The following is a 14,552-nucleotide window of genomic DNA, read 5'->3' on the forward strand; positions in this document are numbered from 1 at the left end:
GTTCCAGAACCATCTTACAAGCTTTAACCTAAAGCACCTTCTATTTCAAAAGTGATATTCTGTACAACCATACAAGTCCAAGAAAGAAAAAAAAAGGTGCTAATACAATTCCTATTTCTCCACTGGGGCATGAATAATGTTAGTACAAAAACAATAAGCAAAACAAAATAAAAACAAAGCAAGCACACAAAAACACAGTATGGATCTAACTTGCACAGTTCCCCCCCATTTCTAGGAGCTATTTTGCCAATTTAGAAAAACGGAGTAGGTATAATCATGAAGATAAATTGTTTTTAGTACTTCTACTCATAGTATATTCCCAAGGAACCGGGACATAATTCTCACGGATGACTTATAAAGAGCATTTAGGTTATCTTCACTTTACCATCAGAAAATAGTACCATTTAGATATGCCTTTCTTTGCCACTTATAGCCCTGTAGGAAATAATATGAAAGGGGTGGGGGGAGCAAGCCCTGTATAGCAGACTCAAAATTGACAGGAGAAGAAAGAAAAGTACTCAAGTTGGTGCAAATGCTGAGGAAATACTCTCAGGGGAAAAGCAACAGCCCAGGATGACATTACATAATGAGATAAAATATTTAAAAATGCTTTGAAACTAGACAATGCTATACACAGTCTGTAAGGCGCTGGCATTAGCATTGCACAGACATTCTGCTAAGCAAGGTAAGACAATGGATGGAGACGCATACCACCTGATGAGCAAAATGGCTTTGCAACAGAAAAGTGACCTAGAGAAACGAGAAGCAGCAGAAATGCTTGGCTTTTCAATCCCGACGTGAGACCACAGACGGACAGTTACACTTCCAAATGCGAAGAAAAGACTTCAGTCATTTCTGGAAATATCAACCACAAGTGGACAGAGACAGCTCAGCCTCAACAAGCAGTTCACATAGACCTAGGAAGTCTTACCAGGACTTCATCTCTCTTCTCCAAAGGTAAATCTTTGGGCCTGGCTCATTCCAACTGAAGCCTTTAATAAATGAAGAATGGAATGGGTTAAAATGTAGCTGAAAAGGCTCTACCAAACAGTTAGACAGGTCAGGGGTCTGACTGTGCTGGCCGTGCAGCTCTGTGCAGAGAGGGACACGGCAGGTTTAGGGATAAGTGCTCACACAACCAGTTACTTCTCTGCCCGTTGGCCCAGCTCCAGCATTCTTGCTATGGGCCACTCCACTTGCCTCCTGTTCATTCCTGCCCTCTGGTGTCTAAACCTAGTTTATATCACCATGCCTAAAAGTAGTAGACAGGAGGCTGCCACTCACTGTGGCTTCAGTGGGGGCAGCAGTTCCTCACAGACAAGGCCAAGGACAATATGGGTGTACGTCTGGCCTTGGCAAATCTGTCAGTGAATTCTGAGACCATCAACCACTTACGTAATCACTCCCCCTCTCTTCATTCATCTCTCTCCTTAGGAAAGATAAACTTAATATAGGATGGACCTCAATGTGTCACCCTTCCCAGGATCCACTGTAATCTACAGGCTTCAAGCCAAGGGACTTAAGAGCTGATGCAAGACATCGGGGCAGGCAGGGCTCTGCTTGGCTGCCAGTGAATGGAAGGAAACCCCTCAACAGGGAAAGGCTCAGGCCCTCAAATCACAAGGGATTTCATGAGCTGCAGTGCCCTAGTGCTCTGGGGTATCACCCTGGCTTAGGGAGCAGGGCAGGGAAAAGGGAGCTGAGTTGCTTCTGGGATATTTGGGGTCTCCCAGACTCGTAGGTTGGGCTTGACATGCACTATTTAGCCTCAATAACATTTTCTCCACATAAATTCTCAAAACAATAATCTACTTTCAAGAGTAATTATATTCTGATTTCCTTTGAACTCTCCATTGTTTATATTTGGAAATATTTTAATTATTAAAAACAAGATAGAAAAATGTGTAACTTTTCCCAAAGAATTGAGCCCATTTCCTAATTTATATATTGAGTTAAACTAAGTTCACCCTACAAAACTAGACTTCTGCATTTGTATGTACTACAGCAAAGAAATACACTTTATAATACAGAGAAATAGCTTTAGAAATAAGCAAATCACTATTGGAACATAAAGCTCTAAAAATTAAAAACCACTCTCATCATTCATATCAACAGAGGGAAGCAGCAGCAGGGATAAATAAAAGGTGCAGTCATTCGGATCTGAATTTGGCTCGCATTTTTATTGAGCAGCTGTTGTGTTTTACGTACTTTGCTAAGAGCTTCCACATATATTATCTCATTTAAATTAGAGATGTCTTGGAATATGGACCCCTGCAATAGATCTGATTGTAAAAGTCTTTGCCCTTACGTGGCACTGATACATAATGGGTCCCTACCCTCTCAACCCATGCACGTACAGCAGTAATTTACGTGCACACACACACACATCCTTAGCTTCACAAAGAAAGCTTCAAAACAAATCTGGTTCCTTGTATGCCAGAAAAAACAACAACCCTCATCTACAAAGCCAACAGCAAAAATGACAGAAAATAGGACACTGGGCATGAGGGCAAGCAGGGACCTCCGTTACGGCAGCTTTTAGAACCACTATGTTAGCAGGATCAGGTAACAACAGTGGCTGGTAGTGAAGCTCTGAAAGTTGTCAGAAAGGAATCGATAATATAAATAAAGTAAGTGGATAACCCATTAAGGGCTTCACATTATGTTGTGTTATGAGAAGATGTGTCACCTGAAATATGACCTGGCTCATCGCACACTCCAGGTTCTCCCTTGGTGTTTTCTACTCTACCCTCAGCATTTTCTCATAAGGAAAAGTTATTTTTATTCTTAACAAGTAGATGCCATTGCCACTCCTCCCGCCCTTTTAAAGTTCTTTGTTACAACGGCTCAAAGAAATCTCACCTCCACCTCATTAAAACCTGGTGATGATGTGGCCACTTTCTCCTTCTACCAACTGCTGTTTTGAGGTCATTTAATTCCAAGCAACCTTTACTGAACTGTTGGAACGAGTCAGACACACTATGAAGCAGGCACACAAAGATGAGCCAGGTGGTCTCTGCCTACCGGGAGCATATAGTCTCCTTATGGAGAAAGAATTACACACAAATATTCATTCACCCACCCACTCACTCAATACACACTTATTGTTTCATGCATTCATTGAGCCAATATTTACTTAGCACCTACTTTGGGCCAAGCCCAGTGTTAGTTTGGGTTTCCCCAGAAGAACTCGCAGAAAGGAGGACTTAAGTGGATGAGGTTTATTATGATGGTGATTAATATCAGGAAACACTATTAGTGAGTAGAGAAGCGAATGAGGCAACAAGGGTGTGTTATCAATGGAGCAATCACCTTGGCCACGGGGCTTAATCCTGGCTCCCAAAAATAAGAAATGGCTCACTACACACGTCAGCTATCCCACTCAAGGGGCAAGGGAGCTGGCGAGGTATAATTTTTAATACACCAACTCAGTCTTTGGTGGAGAGCTACTCCAGGGGCATGGTATTAAATCCCTGGTCCTTCTGGCTTGCCATGCCTGTGTGGGCTAAATGGCCACGCTCCTGTGACAGGTTCAGGTGCTGATGGTTGGAAGTGGGGCCCTATCGAATGGGGGGGGCACTGACAGTAAGGAACAGGCACCATCTTAAGGGCGGGGAATGAGGGTGAGATGTATGAATGAAACAAACACTATTCCCTGGAATTTAAGAAAGACAACACACAGCTGTGATTAATGCCATGGATGCCCTCCTCAGAGCACCTAGGTATTAAGAAAAATTATCAGTCTGGTTTGGGCAGGGGTGGGGCGAGGAGGCGACCTTTTACAACACAACGTGAGAAGCGCTGGAGGGAGCAGGTAGGTGACCACCTCTGAGGGAGCATCAAGGAAGGTTTCAGAAGGGAGATGTTGACTCATGGTGCCTCTGGGCTCAGAAGAAATGTGTAAAACTAATAAATGTATAATGTCTACCTCTCCGAAACAAATCGATAGGAACAGCACAGCATCTTACAAGCACTGAGTTCGGGATATCTGATATCTCAGGGCTAACCTATTTTTAAAGCACTTCAAGAAGTTGAGACAACATGAGATGAAAGACAATTATGGCAGAGTGGCCTCCAAGTCAGAGGCTTGATGTAATTCCTTGCTGTCATTTAATGGCTTGGCAAGACAAAAATCTCTGGGTCTGTTTTCTCTTCTGCAAAATGGAAGGGTCCCAGAGCTTGGAAACCTTCCCTTTTCAGGTCCCTCCCTCATCCCTTCCCCACCTCACCATCTGGATCTTTCTTGCAACCATGAGACAAATTTCATCCCTTCCACGTCAGTTACCCAGGACTCCAGTCTCCAAGGCCAAGTCATTTCCCTGAACTCTAAGCTCCACCTGGCTCTGACTTGCCTTTTCTACTCCCACCTTCCACTCCGCCCTATCTCCACTGTGCCCGTGGGGACTCAGTGGGCAGCAAATCCCTTACCTTCACACTTTTCAGTGTGTGTTCCCTTTGCCTTCTTTTTCTGGGTCCCACTGAACCTTAGCTCCCCTCAGTAACACTGCTTACAGCAGCTCCACCAAGTTCTGGCTGTTTTCTCTCTCTTACACCTGGGATTACTGGGGCAAGAGGCAGGACAGATGTGCTCCTTGCTCCTTGGCTTCCAGTACATTCTCTTCTCCCTCCTAAAAACCCCCAGCCTGGCTCTCATCAGACTGCACAGCATCCAACTTGTGCAAGTTAGCTAAGGACCCCGGTTACTCCCCTCTGTCCTGGAAGCTTTAGCTCCTGACTCACTGATTCTCCCATATGCTCATAGATGTGGGTGATTTCAGTGTCCACATGGAGAACTCTTCCAATGCCCAGGCCTGTTTCTTGACCTCCTTTTCTCTAAGAGTTTTATTCACTACCCCACCCCAGCCACCCCTTTCAGCTACAGTCTAGATTTCATGTACTCGTCATAATTCCAATCCCAGCCACTGTCTCCTATCTTTCCAGCTTCCCCCAACTCCAGCCACACTTAGACCCCATCAGGAACTACCATGCATGGATCCCTCATCTTTTCACTGTCCCTCACCCCCTTCCTACCCTCTTTCTCTTTTACTCTATTTAAATTCCATAGACAAGAACTATAACTTAAACCCTCAAGTCCTTGTACCTGTTTCTTGTTTGGCTAAATCACAACCCTGGTTAGACTGCTCCAACTCTCTGCCTACTCTGGGCCGTCCCGTGCAATGAAACCAATCTGGATTAAAAACACCCAAACCAGCTGACCAGTCTCAAGGGCATCCCTATTGCTGTGCAATAAGCATTATAGTCCCGAGTCCATTCACTCTCCCACAACCCTACACAACTAGTTAACAATTTCTTTTCCTGCCTCAAACCTTCACTATTTCCTCCCTCCTTCTCATTCTCACTCTTCCTATTTTGATGAGAAAACCCAAGGCAATCAGAAAAGAACTTCTCTAAAATCTCCCACTAGCACGTCTACTTGCACACCTGTACCTATGCCATACAGATTACCTTCTCTCTTATTTTGGTGGCTGAAGTATCCTTGCTCCTAGCTTAGACCAACTCCTTGAAACATACAACAGATCCCAACCCCTCTAGCCCAGTTAAGGCACTTTTCTATCAATTCACCTCTCTCCTACTTGCCAGTTTCTCTCTCTACTGGATTACTCACACAGCATGTAACATGCTGTTACTTCTCCCTTCTTTAAGAAACGCCTCTCATACCCATCTCCCCTTTGAGCAAAGTCTCAGTCATTTCAAGCTGCTATAACCAAGTACCACAGACTGGGTGGCTTCTCACAGCCCTGAAGACTGGAAGTCAGATATCAGGATGTCAGCAGGGTTGAGTGCTGGTGAGAGCCCTCTTCCTGGTTTGCAGAGAAGGCAGTTGCCTTCTTGCTGTATCCTCACCTAGCAGGGAGAGGACAAGCTCTCTGGTTTCTTCTTATAAGGGCACTAAGCCCATCATGAAAACACCCTCATGGCCTCATCTAAACATCATTTCCTCCCAAAGGACCCATCTCCAAATATCATCACATTGGGGGTTGGAGCTTCAATATATGGGTTTGAGAGGGGCCACACTCTAGTCCAGGGGTGGGCAAACTTTTTGACTCGAGGGCCACAGTGGGTTCTTAAACTGGACCGGAGGGCCGGAACAAAAGCATGGATGGAGTGTTTGTGTGAACTAATATAAATTCAAAGTAAACATCATTACATAAAAGGGTACGGTCTTTTTTTTTATTTTTAGTTTTATTCATTTCAAACAGGCCGGATCCGGCCCGCGGGCCGTAGTTTGCCCACGGCTGCTCTAGTCCATAGCAATCTGTCAACCCATTTTTCACCTTCCCTTTATAACAAAATTCCTAAGACAGTGTGTGTATTCACTGTTTCCATCACTTCACTAAAACTGCTCTTATCAGGGTCACTAATGCTAACTCCAATGGCCAGTTCTCATTCCTCATTGCACTTGGTCTACCAGCAACATTTGACACGGTCTGATCACATCTTCTTCTTGAAACACCTTCTCTACCTGGCTTCCAGGATACCACACTCGCTCCTTTATTTCCTTTACTCAGGACTCTTTGCTAGTTCTTCCTTCTCAACCTGATCACAAACATTGCAATGCCCCAGAGCTCAGGCCTTGGACTTCCGCAGCCACTCCCTTGATAGGTGTAAGGCTTTCCCCTGAGTCTCAATCAGTATGATAAACTGCCTACTTGCCATTGCCACTTGGATGGGGGAGACAGAATACAAACAACTTAAGTAAAATATTTAGGGGCACCACAGACTGCATCCTGCTCCTCACCACCTGCCCAAACCTACTCCTCTCATATCCTGTCCACACGAGGAAATGGCAAACTTTATTCTTCTAGCTCCTCAGCCTGAACATTTTGGAGTCCTCTGACTAGTGTGTCCTGTATACCCAACATCTGATCCAGTAGGCAAATCCTGATAACTCTGTCTTCAAATTATATCCGAAACCCAGTCACTTCTCACCTCCTCCCCCGAAATCATTCTAGCTCAACAATCATCGTCTCTCACCTAAACACTTCCCAAGTGATGTCTCTACTTCTGCCCTTGTTGCCACCTGTCTATTCTCAACACCAAGTCCAGGATGACTCTGTGCACATAGGTCAGGTCATGTCACTCCTCTGCTCAAAACCCTTCAGTGATTCCCAGCTCATCCAGAGTAAAAGTCAAAGTCCTTCCACGACCCACAGGCCTACATATCTGCTCCCTCTACATTCCCACCCCTCCAACTTCCTCTCCTTAATGCTTGGCCCCTGGCTCGCTTGGCTTCAGCCACACTGGTCTCCTCTCTATTCCCTCTTGCCTGAATTACTCCCAGATATCAAAATGGCTTGCTTCCTCACCTCCTTCAGTTCTTGAACATCATCTTTTGCGTGAGGACCACCCCATCCAACCATCTAAAATTGCAATCCCCTTCCCCACTTTTCCCCTCCTTAGCTCTTTTAACCAACAAACTATACATTTTACTTAACTTGTTTGTATTCTATCTCCCCCATCTAGAATGTAATCTCCTTGAGAGGGAAGGCTTTCTGACTCTTGTTCAGTGCCCAGAACAATGTCCTACACATAGTAGGCAGCCAACAGGTATTTGTTGACCAAATGAATGAATGAAATCATAATGAGGGTGGAGACTGTGTCTGTTCTTACTCTCCACCACATCTCCAGTTCCTAGTACAGTGCCTGGCACAGAGTAAGCACTCAGTTAATATATGTTTAATAAAATAAATAAATGAATTGTTTTGTTGTGAAGATTAAGACACAAAGAAGATATTAAACTATTAATAGTGTTATAGGAATAAAGAGCCATTATTCCTGTTAGATCCTCAATGCAAAGTAACGTATATTTAACACTTCCTCATCGTGGAGTCCTTGAGTTACTTTTTAATAGTGAAGGATCACATAGAAAGAGATTCAGAATTTCAGATGTGTTATAGGCTTTTGTTAAAACAATATAAAACCCTCATAAAGTGACACATCTCAAGGAAATGAGTAAGGTGGCCGGGGAGAGTCTGAAGTGAGGCGAAGCCAGCACTGACAGCCCTGGATGTCGGTGGACTCCCTGCTGGTAAGGGGAGTGACAAGGATGTGTGGACGGATGGGGATGACATGGACCTCTCTGATGATGGCTATCCCCCTACCACCAGGCAATCCTAAAAAATTTGGTGGCCACAACAGGTGGTTCAAAAATCCATAAGTAGGGCTTTGAGATTCACTAAGGATCCCAATCTGTGGTTCTAGAACTCTTCCCAACACAGTTCATGAAGTGTCCGTAAGAACTGTTAGAAACATAAACATAAAATACACATCCAACCCCCCTTCAGTCCTTGAGGTCAGCCCACAGATATAAACGTGGGCCCATGGGGTAAAGCATATCCATTCAGTGCTCACGTCAGTTTGGAAACAGTATATGGTAGGTGTTTCACCCACTGCCTGACCTTTCCACTAGTTTATTCAGATTACAGGGGGTCGGGCACAGGCCTTCAGCAAGGACCGAGGTTAAGGCTCACTTCTGTACACAAAGGTTAGCATGGCACCCTTTACTGCTAGTGTCTTCTTGTACAATAATGGGAGTCCATCATTTCTCCGTGAGGCCCCTGTTGTCTTTTGGAAGGCTGCCATAAGACCATTTCCTCGTATACATTTAGTTAGGATTCCCCTTGACCCAAACCTTTTAAATCTTACTTACCTGATTAAAACAAGGAACCAAGTAAAAGTATCTCAGAGCACCTTAATTTAAAGAACCTGACCTAGAAATTGCCATATGGCCACGAGGTTTTAGCTCTGAGAGTAAGGGAAGGAATGCTGAATCATTCTGCTCCTAAGAGACAAATTATAACACACCCTGATTTCAGGTCAAGCTTATTTTTTTCTGTCTTGGTATCTGTCCCTGAGTTTGTGGCTATACTTGTGTTTTGGGGGACAGTTAATCCTAAAAACCTGTGGGTTATCAAAGACCTTAATTTGCACTAATGACTCTGTCCTCATATAATGGCTCATCATAAAAACACAAAAATTTACACATCCACTCATGATCTCCCAAACACAAAAGCTAATTACAGTAAAAGTCTCATATACTTTAAATTAGCCTTTAAAAGGCACCTCAGTCAATCATCCAACAAACATTAACTGAAGGCCTACTGTGGACCATTATAGAGCATAATATGAGGAATCCCCAATCATTTAGTGGGAAAGGGAACATAAGCTTTGTAAATAGATGTTATAATAAAATATGATGAATGCTATTTTAAAAGGTATGTACAGTGCTATTTGGCAGCAGATGGAAGAGAGAAACTGCTTGGGGCAGGGTAGGAAGTTCAAGAAAGGCTTTATAGAGATGAGTGACTTGAGCTGGATTATGAAGGAAGAATAGAAGTTTACCATGTGGGAGGGACCTGGACTAGACGGGCATCTCAGGCACAGCAAATTTCAGTGCAAGGGGTGGGATGAAGTCAGTGTAGGCTGGTGGGGGCAGGAGGGGGGACAGGTGTGGAATGGACGAGAGGAAACAGAAATTCTGGTTCTGCTGAGACCAGAATTACTGAGTATCAGTCCTTATTGCCAACCTGGATACCCTTATTGATGTTTGTAAGAGTTAATGTGAAAAAGGACCTACAGCTGTGCCTGGCACACAATAAACACTACGTATATTTTGCTTTGGCTATTACTATGCGCATTTTGGTGCCAAATTCATCACCATCTCAGTCCCAGGGATGAGAATAAATAATAAATATTAGTTGAATGAAAGAATGAAGAACTTGAGGTTTCTAAGAAGGAAATGAAGACGGATGTGATTCTCATGATGCTATATCCAGCAGAAAGGTGAAGGGCAGGTGTTTTCTATGGGACTGCTTCAGTCACCTGTAGGTCATTCCACTTTCTCCTGCAGTCTCCCCACCCAAATCTGTGCTGGGGAGTGTAGATCACTGGGTTAAAAATAATTACAAAACCTTGCATTTGCATAGCATTTTCAGTTTACTTGTATTAGCTTAAAAATAACTATAGTCTTTAAAACCAAAACTTTTCATCTCTTGTCTGAATCCTATTTCCAGATACAACCTGAAATTCTTTCTCTGGATTTGAGCCTCCACCGATGGAAGCTCAGGAGTGGATTTAAGCAACTGCCTGAGGCACTGACTCCTTCATCCACTCTTTCACCTTGGGGAAATGTTCTCAAGAAGGAATGGAGAGGATGAAGGCATGAAGACTTTGTAAAGATGGCACCTTAACTTCCTAAACTATAAAATTACTTTGTAAAGTCACTACCCAGCCTCAATTTAATTCAATTTGGTTCACTTCCACATCTACTGAGAAAAGGACTATAGGCTGCAGATGTCCCAAAGCGTTCTTATCCCACATCACGGGGCTTGGAATGAGGACATCAAGTTTTTAACCGTGCGTTTGCTGCTAACTAGCCAGATGACACTGAGCAACTCATGTCATCTCTTTGAGCATCAGGTTCTTCATTTGTAAACTGAAGGGGTGAGACTGAAGGGATGATCTCAAAGTCCTTACCAGCTCTCACATTCTATAAGTCTCAAATGGGCAACAGCATCCATAACATTATGACTATCTGTTTCTATATTTCAGAGCCAGTACATTCTAGAGGTTTTTGGGGTTTTTTTCCAGAGGGATATTTTGGCTTATCAAATTGCCAAGAGTTTTTTATAGTTTGAATACAGAAGGAACTGGGAAATAGAGCCCATAATCTTTAGTTATTCAAAATGTTGGAGTGCCTATTACGTACGAAGCACTATTCTCGTCACTATTACAGAGGATGGCTAGAACAAAACAAATGAGCTCTCTCTTCTCAGGGAACTCACTTTCTTGTGCTTTAATTAATCCACCCAACAAATAAACCTTTTGATGCTTTAGATGGCAGAGACAATGATCTAGTAAGTTTGCTTTATGTGTTTGTGATAAGTTTGCTTTATGTGTTTGTGATAAGTTTGCTAGTTCTGAACTAGCAAAAAAAAAAAAAATAGCATCAAAAATAGCTGTCTTCAATTTCTCCACTGACCAGGCAAATAACCATATAGATTGTGTTGTACTTTAAAAAGTAATAACTCCTGGTTCATTAATTGATTGAGAGACACATGACTTCAGTAAAATTGTGTTTAGTAAACAAAAGGGTTTAAATGCTTTCTGCAGCTCTAGGATTTAATTTTCTCTTTTTCTAGGGCTGATTCTTTAGAATGGGGGTTAGATAAAAAACAGAGAACATTTCCCCACTCTTTCACAGCATGTGTGATGGGTCTATAACAGGAACACGTGGAATTCTGGTTACTGTATCTAAAAAAGACATCATTACAAGTTGTAAGTAATAAAATGAAGAGCAAGCAAAGCAACCCTGGGTCTAGATCAGTAAAAATAACAGACTATCCCATGTAAGTATGGTACTGACACAGAATTTTAGAGCTGGGGGAATCTTAGCCCTTCATTTTATAAACTAGAAACCTGAGATTCAAAGACATAAAGTGACTTGGTCAAGGCAAAGCCAGGATACTTGTTAGCAGCAAAACTGTAATAAGAACCCAGGTCTGCAGATTCCCTGTAATTTAGTTCTACATTAACTGGGAGCTTTAGCAAGTCAAGGAGAGAGAGATGGTACTCTTTATGGTTGACAGACACTGTTTTAGACTAAATGTGAGACATCTAATGTTTGTAGTATATTTCTCCAATAGGCTATACAATCTGATACTACTTATCAAGGATTTTGATACAGTTTTGGATGAAACATCTAGAACAGATACATTCCACTAAGAAACAGGTCATATTCAAAATATCATTTGTAAGTAGCCAGTTCAGAATATGGAATCCCTTTCCCCCACCAAAGACAACTAACAACTTATGAGCTTATTTAAGCAAGTATGGTTGAAATCATATGAAAAGTATCCCAAGAAGCACCCTCAAATAGGGCCCAAATCCCTTTGAGTCGTACACCCCCCTGAAGTGGTTGCACCCAGGGCGAAAGTTCCTAATCCATAGATTCCTAAGTCAGAGTGCTGGCATTAAGAATAATTAAAAATACCTACAAACATTATTAACCTTTTGAGGTCAGGGCCACAGACAATAACCATATCTTACCAGAGAAATCTCTTGGACACAGCAGTGGAGAAACCAGTGAGACCAGAATGGTCTGTACCTGGCATCTTGGCTTTTCTGGAATCAGATTCAACATTTTTTTTTGAGGGTAGAGGATGAATTTAAAGACAACCCATCAACGATCTACTCTCCCACTTTACATTCAAGAGGTGACTCCAATCTTTCTCAGATTTCTCCCCATATGTAGGTTCCTACTTTGGGAATGATATTCTATGTAGTGCGATACTGACGCTGACACACTCTTGGAAAACTTTTAAAACACTCATGTTAATGGCAATTTTGTAAATTTAACGTGGGTTTCTATAAATCTAAACTGACAGGATACTGATGCAAGCAGAATTTGCAGATTTGGGATTGGCAGCTTGATTCCCCTCCAAACGACTTCAGGTAAATTCGAGTTCCTCCTAAAACAAAGTACCCTAAGTAGTAAATTAACTCCCGCCCTCAAATCTTGGCCTCAGGGCCGATGGTGGTGGTGAAAAGAAGCTCTCAAGGTGAGGAGCTAGCTCCAACCCAAGAGGTCTAGCTGGGGACAGCGGCCGGTTTCGGGGGCCCGAAGGAGACTTGCCTGGGGGAGGCCCGGGGCGCGCGCCCACTGGCAGGCTCTCGGGACCCCTGCGCGCCTCCCCGCTCTCCCGGGGCCCGCCGCACTCACCGAGGTGGCCGCCGATGACGGTGACGGCGATCTGGTCCATGAACACCGCCCGGAAGCGCACGTCCCGCTCCGAGCAGCGCTGCTGGAGGGCGCGCAGGATCTGCACCTGCGGGTAGTCGTCGCAGATGCGCCGGTCGGTCAGGAACCAGAGCTGGGAGCACATGGCGGGCAGCACGGCGGCGCCGGCGCGGCGCGGCGCGGACCCCTGGGCTCCCGGGCGCTCGCTCGGGCCGGCAGGCGATCGCGCGCCCGGCTCCGCTCCCGCCGGTGCGCCAGGCGCCTCTGCAGCCCTGACCCAGCGAATCTGCCGGCCACTGAGCGCCGCCGCCGGCCCCGGGCAGCCAATCAGCGCGCGGCGGCGGGCGCGGGCCGGCCGCGCGGCCAGCTGCAGAGGCGGCCTGCGGCTGCCGGGGGAGGGGTGGCGGGGCCGGCAGCCTGCGCCGGCCGGGAGAGGGGAGGCTGGCGGGGTTCGGGGCCCCGGGAGCCGGGGAGCGGTGGGCGGGCGACCGTGAAGCTGAGAGAGAGCACCCTGCCCTGGACCCCAGTGGGCGTGGCGCTGCCGGTCGGGGTGGGGCGGTGGGAGCGGGAGGGGCCGGGGCGGCGGCCGGGTGGCTTGGAGGGGGTGGCCCGGCTGATGGACTATTGTAATGATGCGCAGCGGGATGTGTCCCAAAGGTGATCGCGAGCTTGGTGGTGGTTGTGAGGGGATTGGGGGGTGGGGGGTGGGGAGGGGGATGAAGGGGCTGCGGTGACCGGTGGCCCCTTACTGAGCCTGGGCAGGGCCTCAGGAGCCTGGCGAAGGTCATCTGGCTAGGCCCCCAGTTGGACCTTCTCCTTGGACTTCTCAGCCCAAATACTGGCCTGGAGCTGGAGGTAGGGGTTGATGGGGAGTTGGGTTGTAGCCGTCTCCCGTTTAGATAGTTAGAAGGTACATTTCTCAGGGTCTCAGATGTTCTTGCACTGGACACCCCCTCCTAGTGTGCAGTTCTGGGGCTGTAGAATCTCAACGTGATGAAAAAGGATCTGTGACTCCTTTATAGTAAGATGGACCACTGGCTGGTCTTCCCCCTCAGTTCATACAACTGAGTCATCTTTAAACACCATCCTTGGTCCCAGCCAATTGCAAATTCTGTTTGCAAACAATAATGTTTGAAGCCCGATTTTCCTTTCTAAATAACTGCTAGACTGAAGTTAGCCATCTTTGGAGATTGCATTTGCTCTTCCAGTTTATTAAAATATATGTTGTTGTTTTGGCTTATGGAAGCAAGAGTAATTTCAAGGCAGGCCCGGCAATGACAACTTAGAAACGGGGAAAGATGTCTCAAGTAAGATAAAGGCTTCACTGTAAAGTAAATATTATGTAGGTGCATGCATTTAACCTCTAAATGAGCCTTTGGAAAAGTTTTGTCTAAACAATTTAAATTATTTTTCAAGCAAGGTTAAGTAAATTCTTTTATGTTACAAAATTCACCCCCCCCACACACCCATGTATGATTTTTTTTTAAAGTAACAGTAATCTATTCCCCTATGGATTAGGATCTTTCAAAACTCTCTTCTAATCCACAGATCAACTTGGACACTAGATGTCCCATTGTATGTATTTTCTTGATCCAGGTGCTTCCTACTGAGCTTCTGCAGTGTCATACGTAGGATGTCTGTAAGATGATCAGAACCATCATTTCCTGGAACAATCATTTGTATGTTAGAGTTAATAAATTTAATAGTTGCTTATAACCCATTTTCATAGTCATGTACACAGAGTAGAATGTTTGCCATATGCAAATGGCTACCAAGATCCCTGAAACCGGGA

General features: G+C 44.8%; 1 protein-coding gene across 1 annotated transcript in view; it reads right to left on the reverse strand.

Moving 5' to 3' along the window:
• RIMKLA (ribosomal modification protein rimK like family member A) overlaps positions 1-13,043 on the reverse strand; it is a 29,114-nt gene extending 16,071 nt beyond the window's left edge. The window contains exon 1 of the mRNA XM_036352619.1: positions 12,743-13,043. Within this exon, the coding sequence (XP_036208512.1) occupies positions 12,743-12,905 (163 nt within the window). The 5' untranslated portion in view covers positions 12,906-13,043. The remainder of the gene's footprint in view (positions 1-12,742) is intronic.
• Positions 13,044-14,552: the final 1,509 nt, after the last annotated feature.

Source organism: Myotis myotis, unplaced genomic scaffold (genome assembly GCF_014108235.1).
Source record: "Myotis myotis isolate mMyoMyo1 unplaced genomic scaffold, mMyoMyo1.p scaffold_m19_p_2, whole genome shotgun sequence".
Lineage (NCBI taxonomy): Eukaryota > Metazoa > Chordata > Mammalia > Chiroptera > Vespertilionidae > Myotis > Myotis myotis.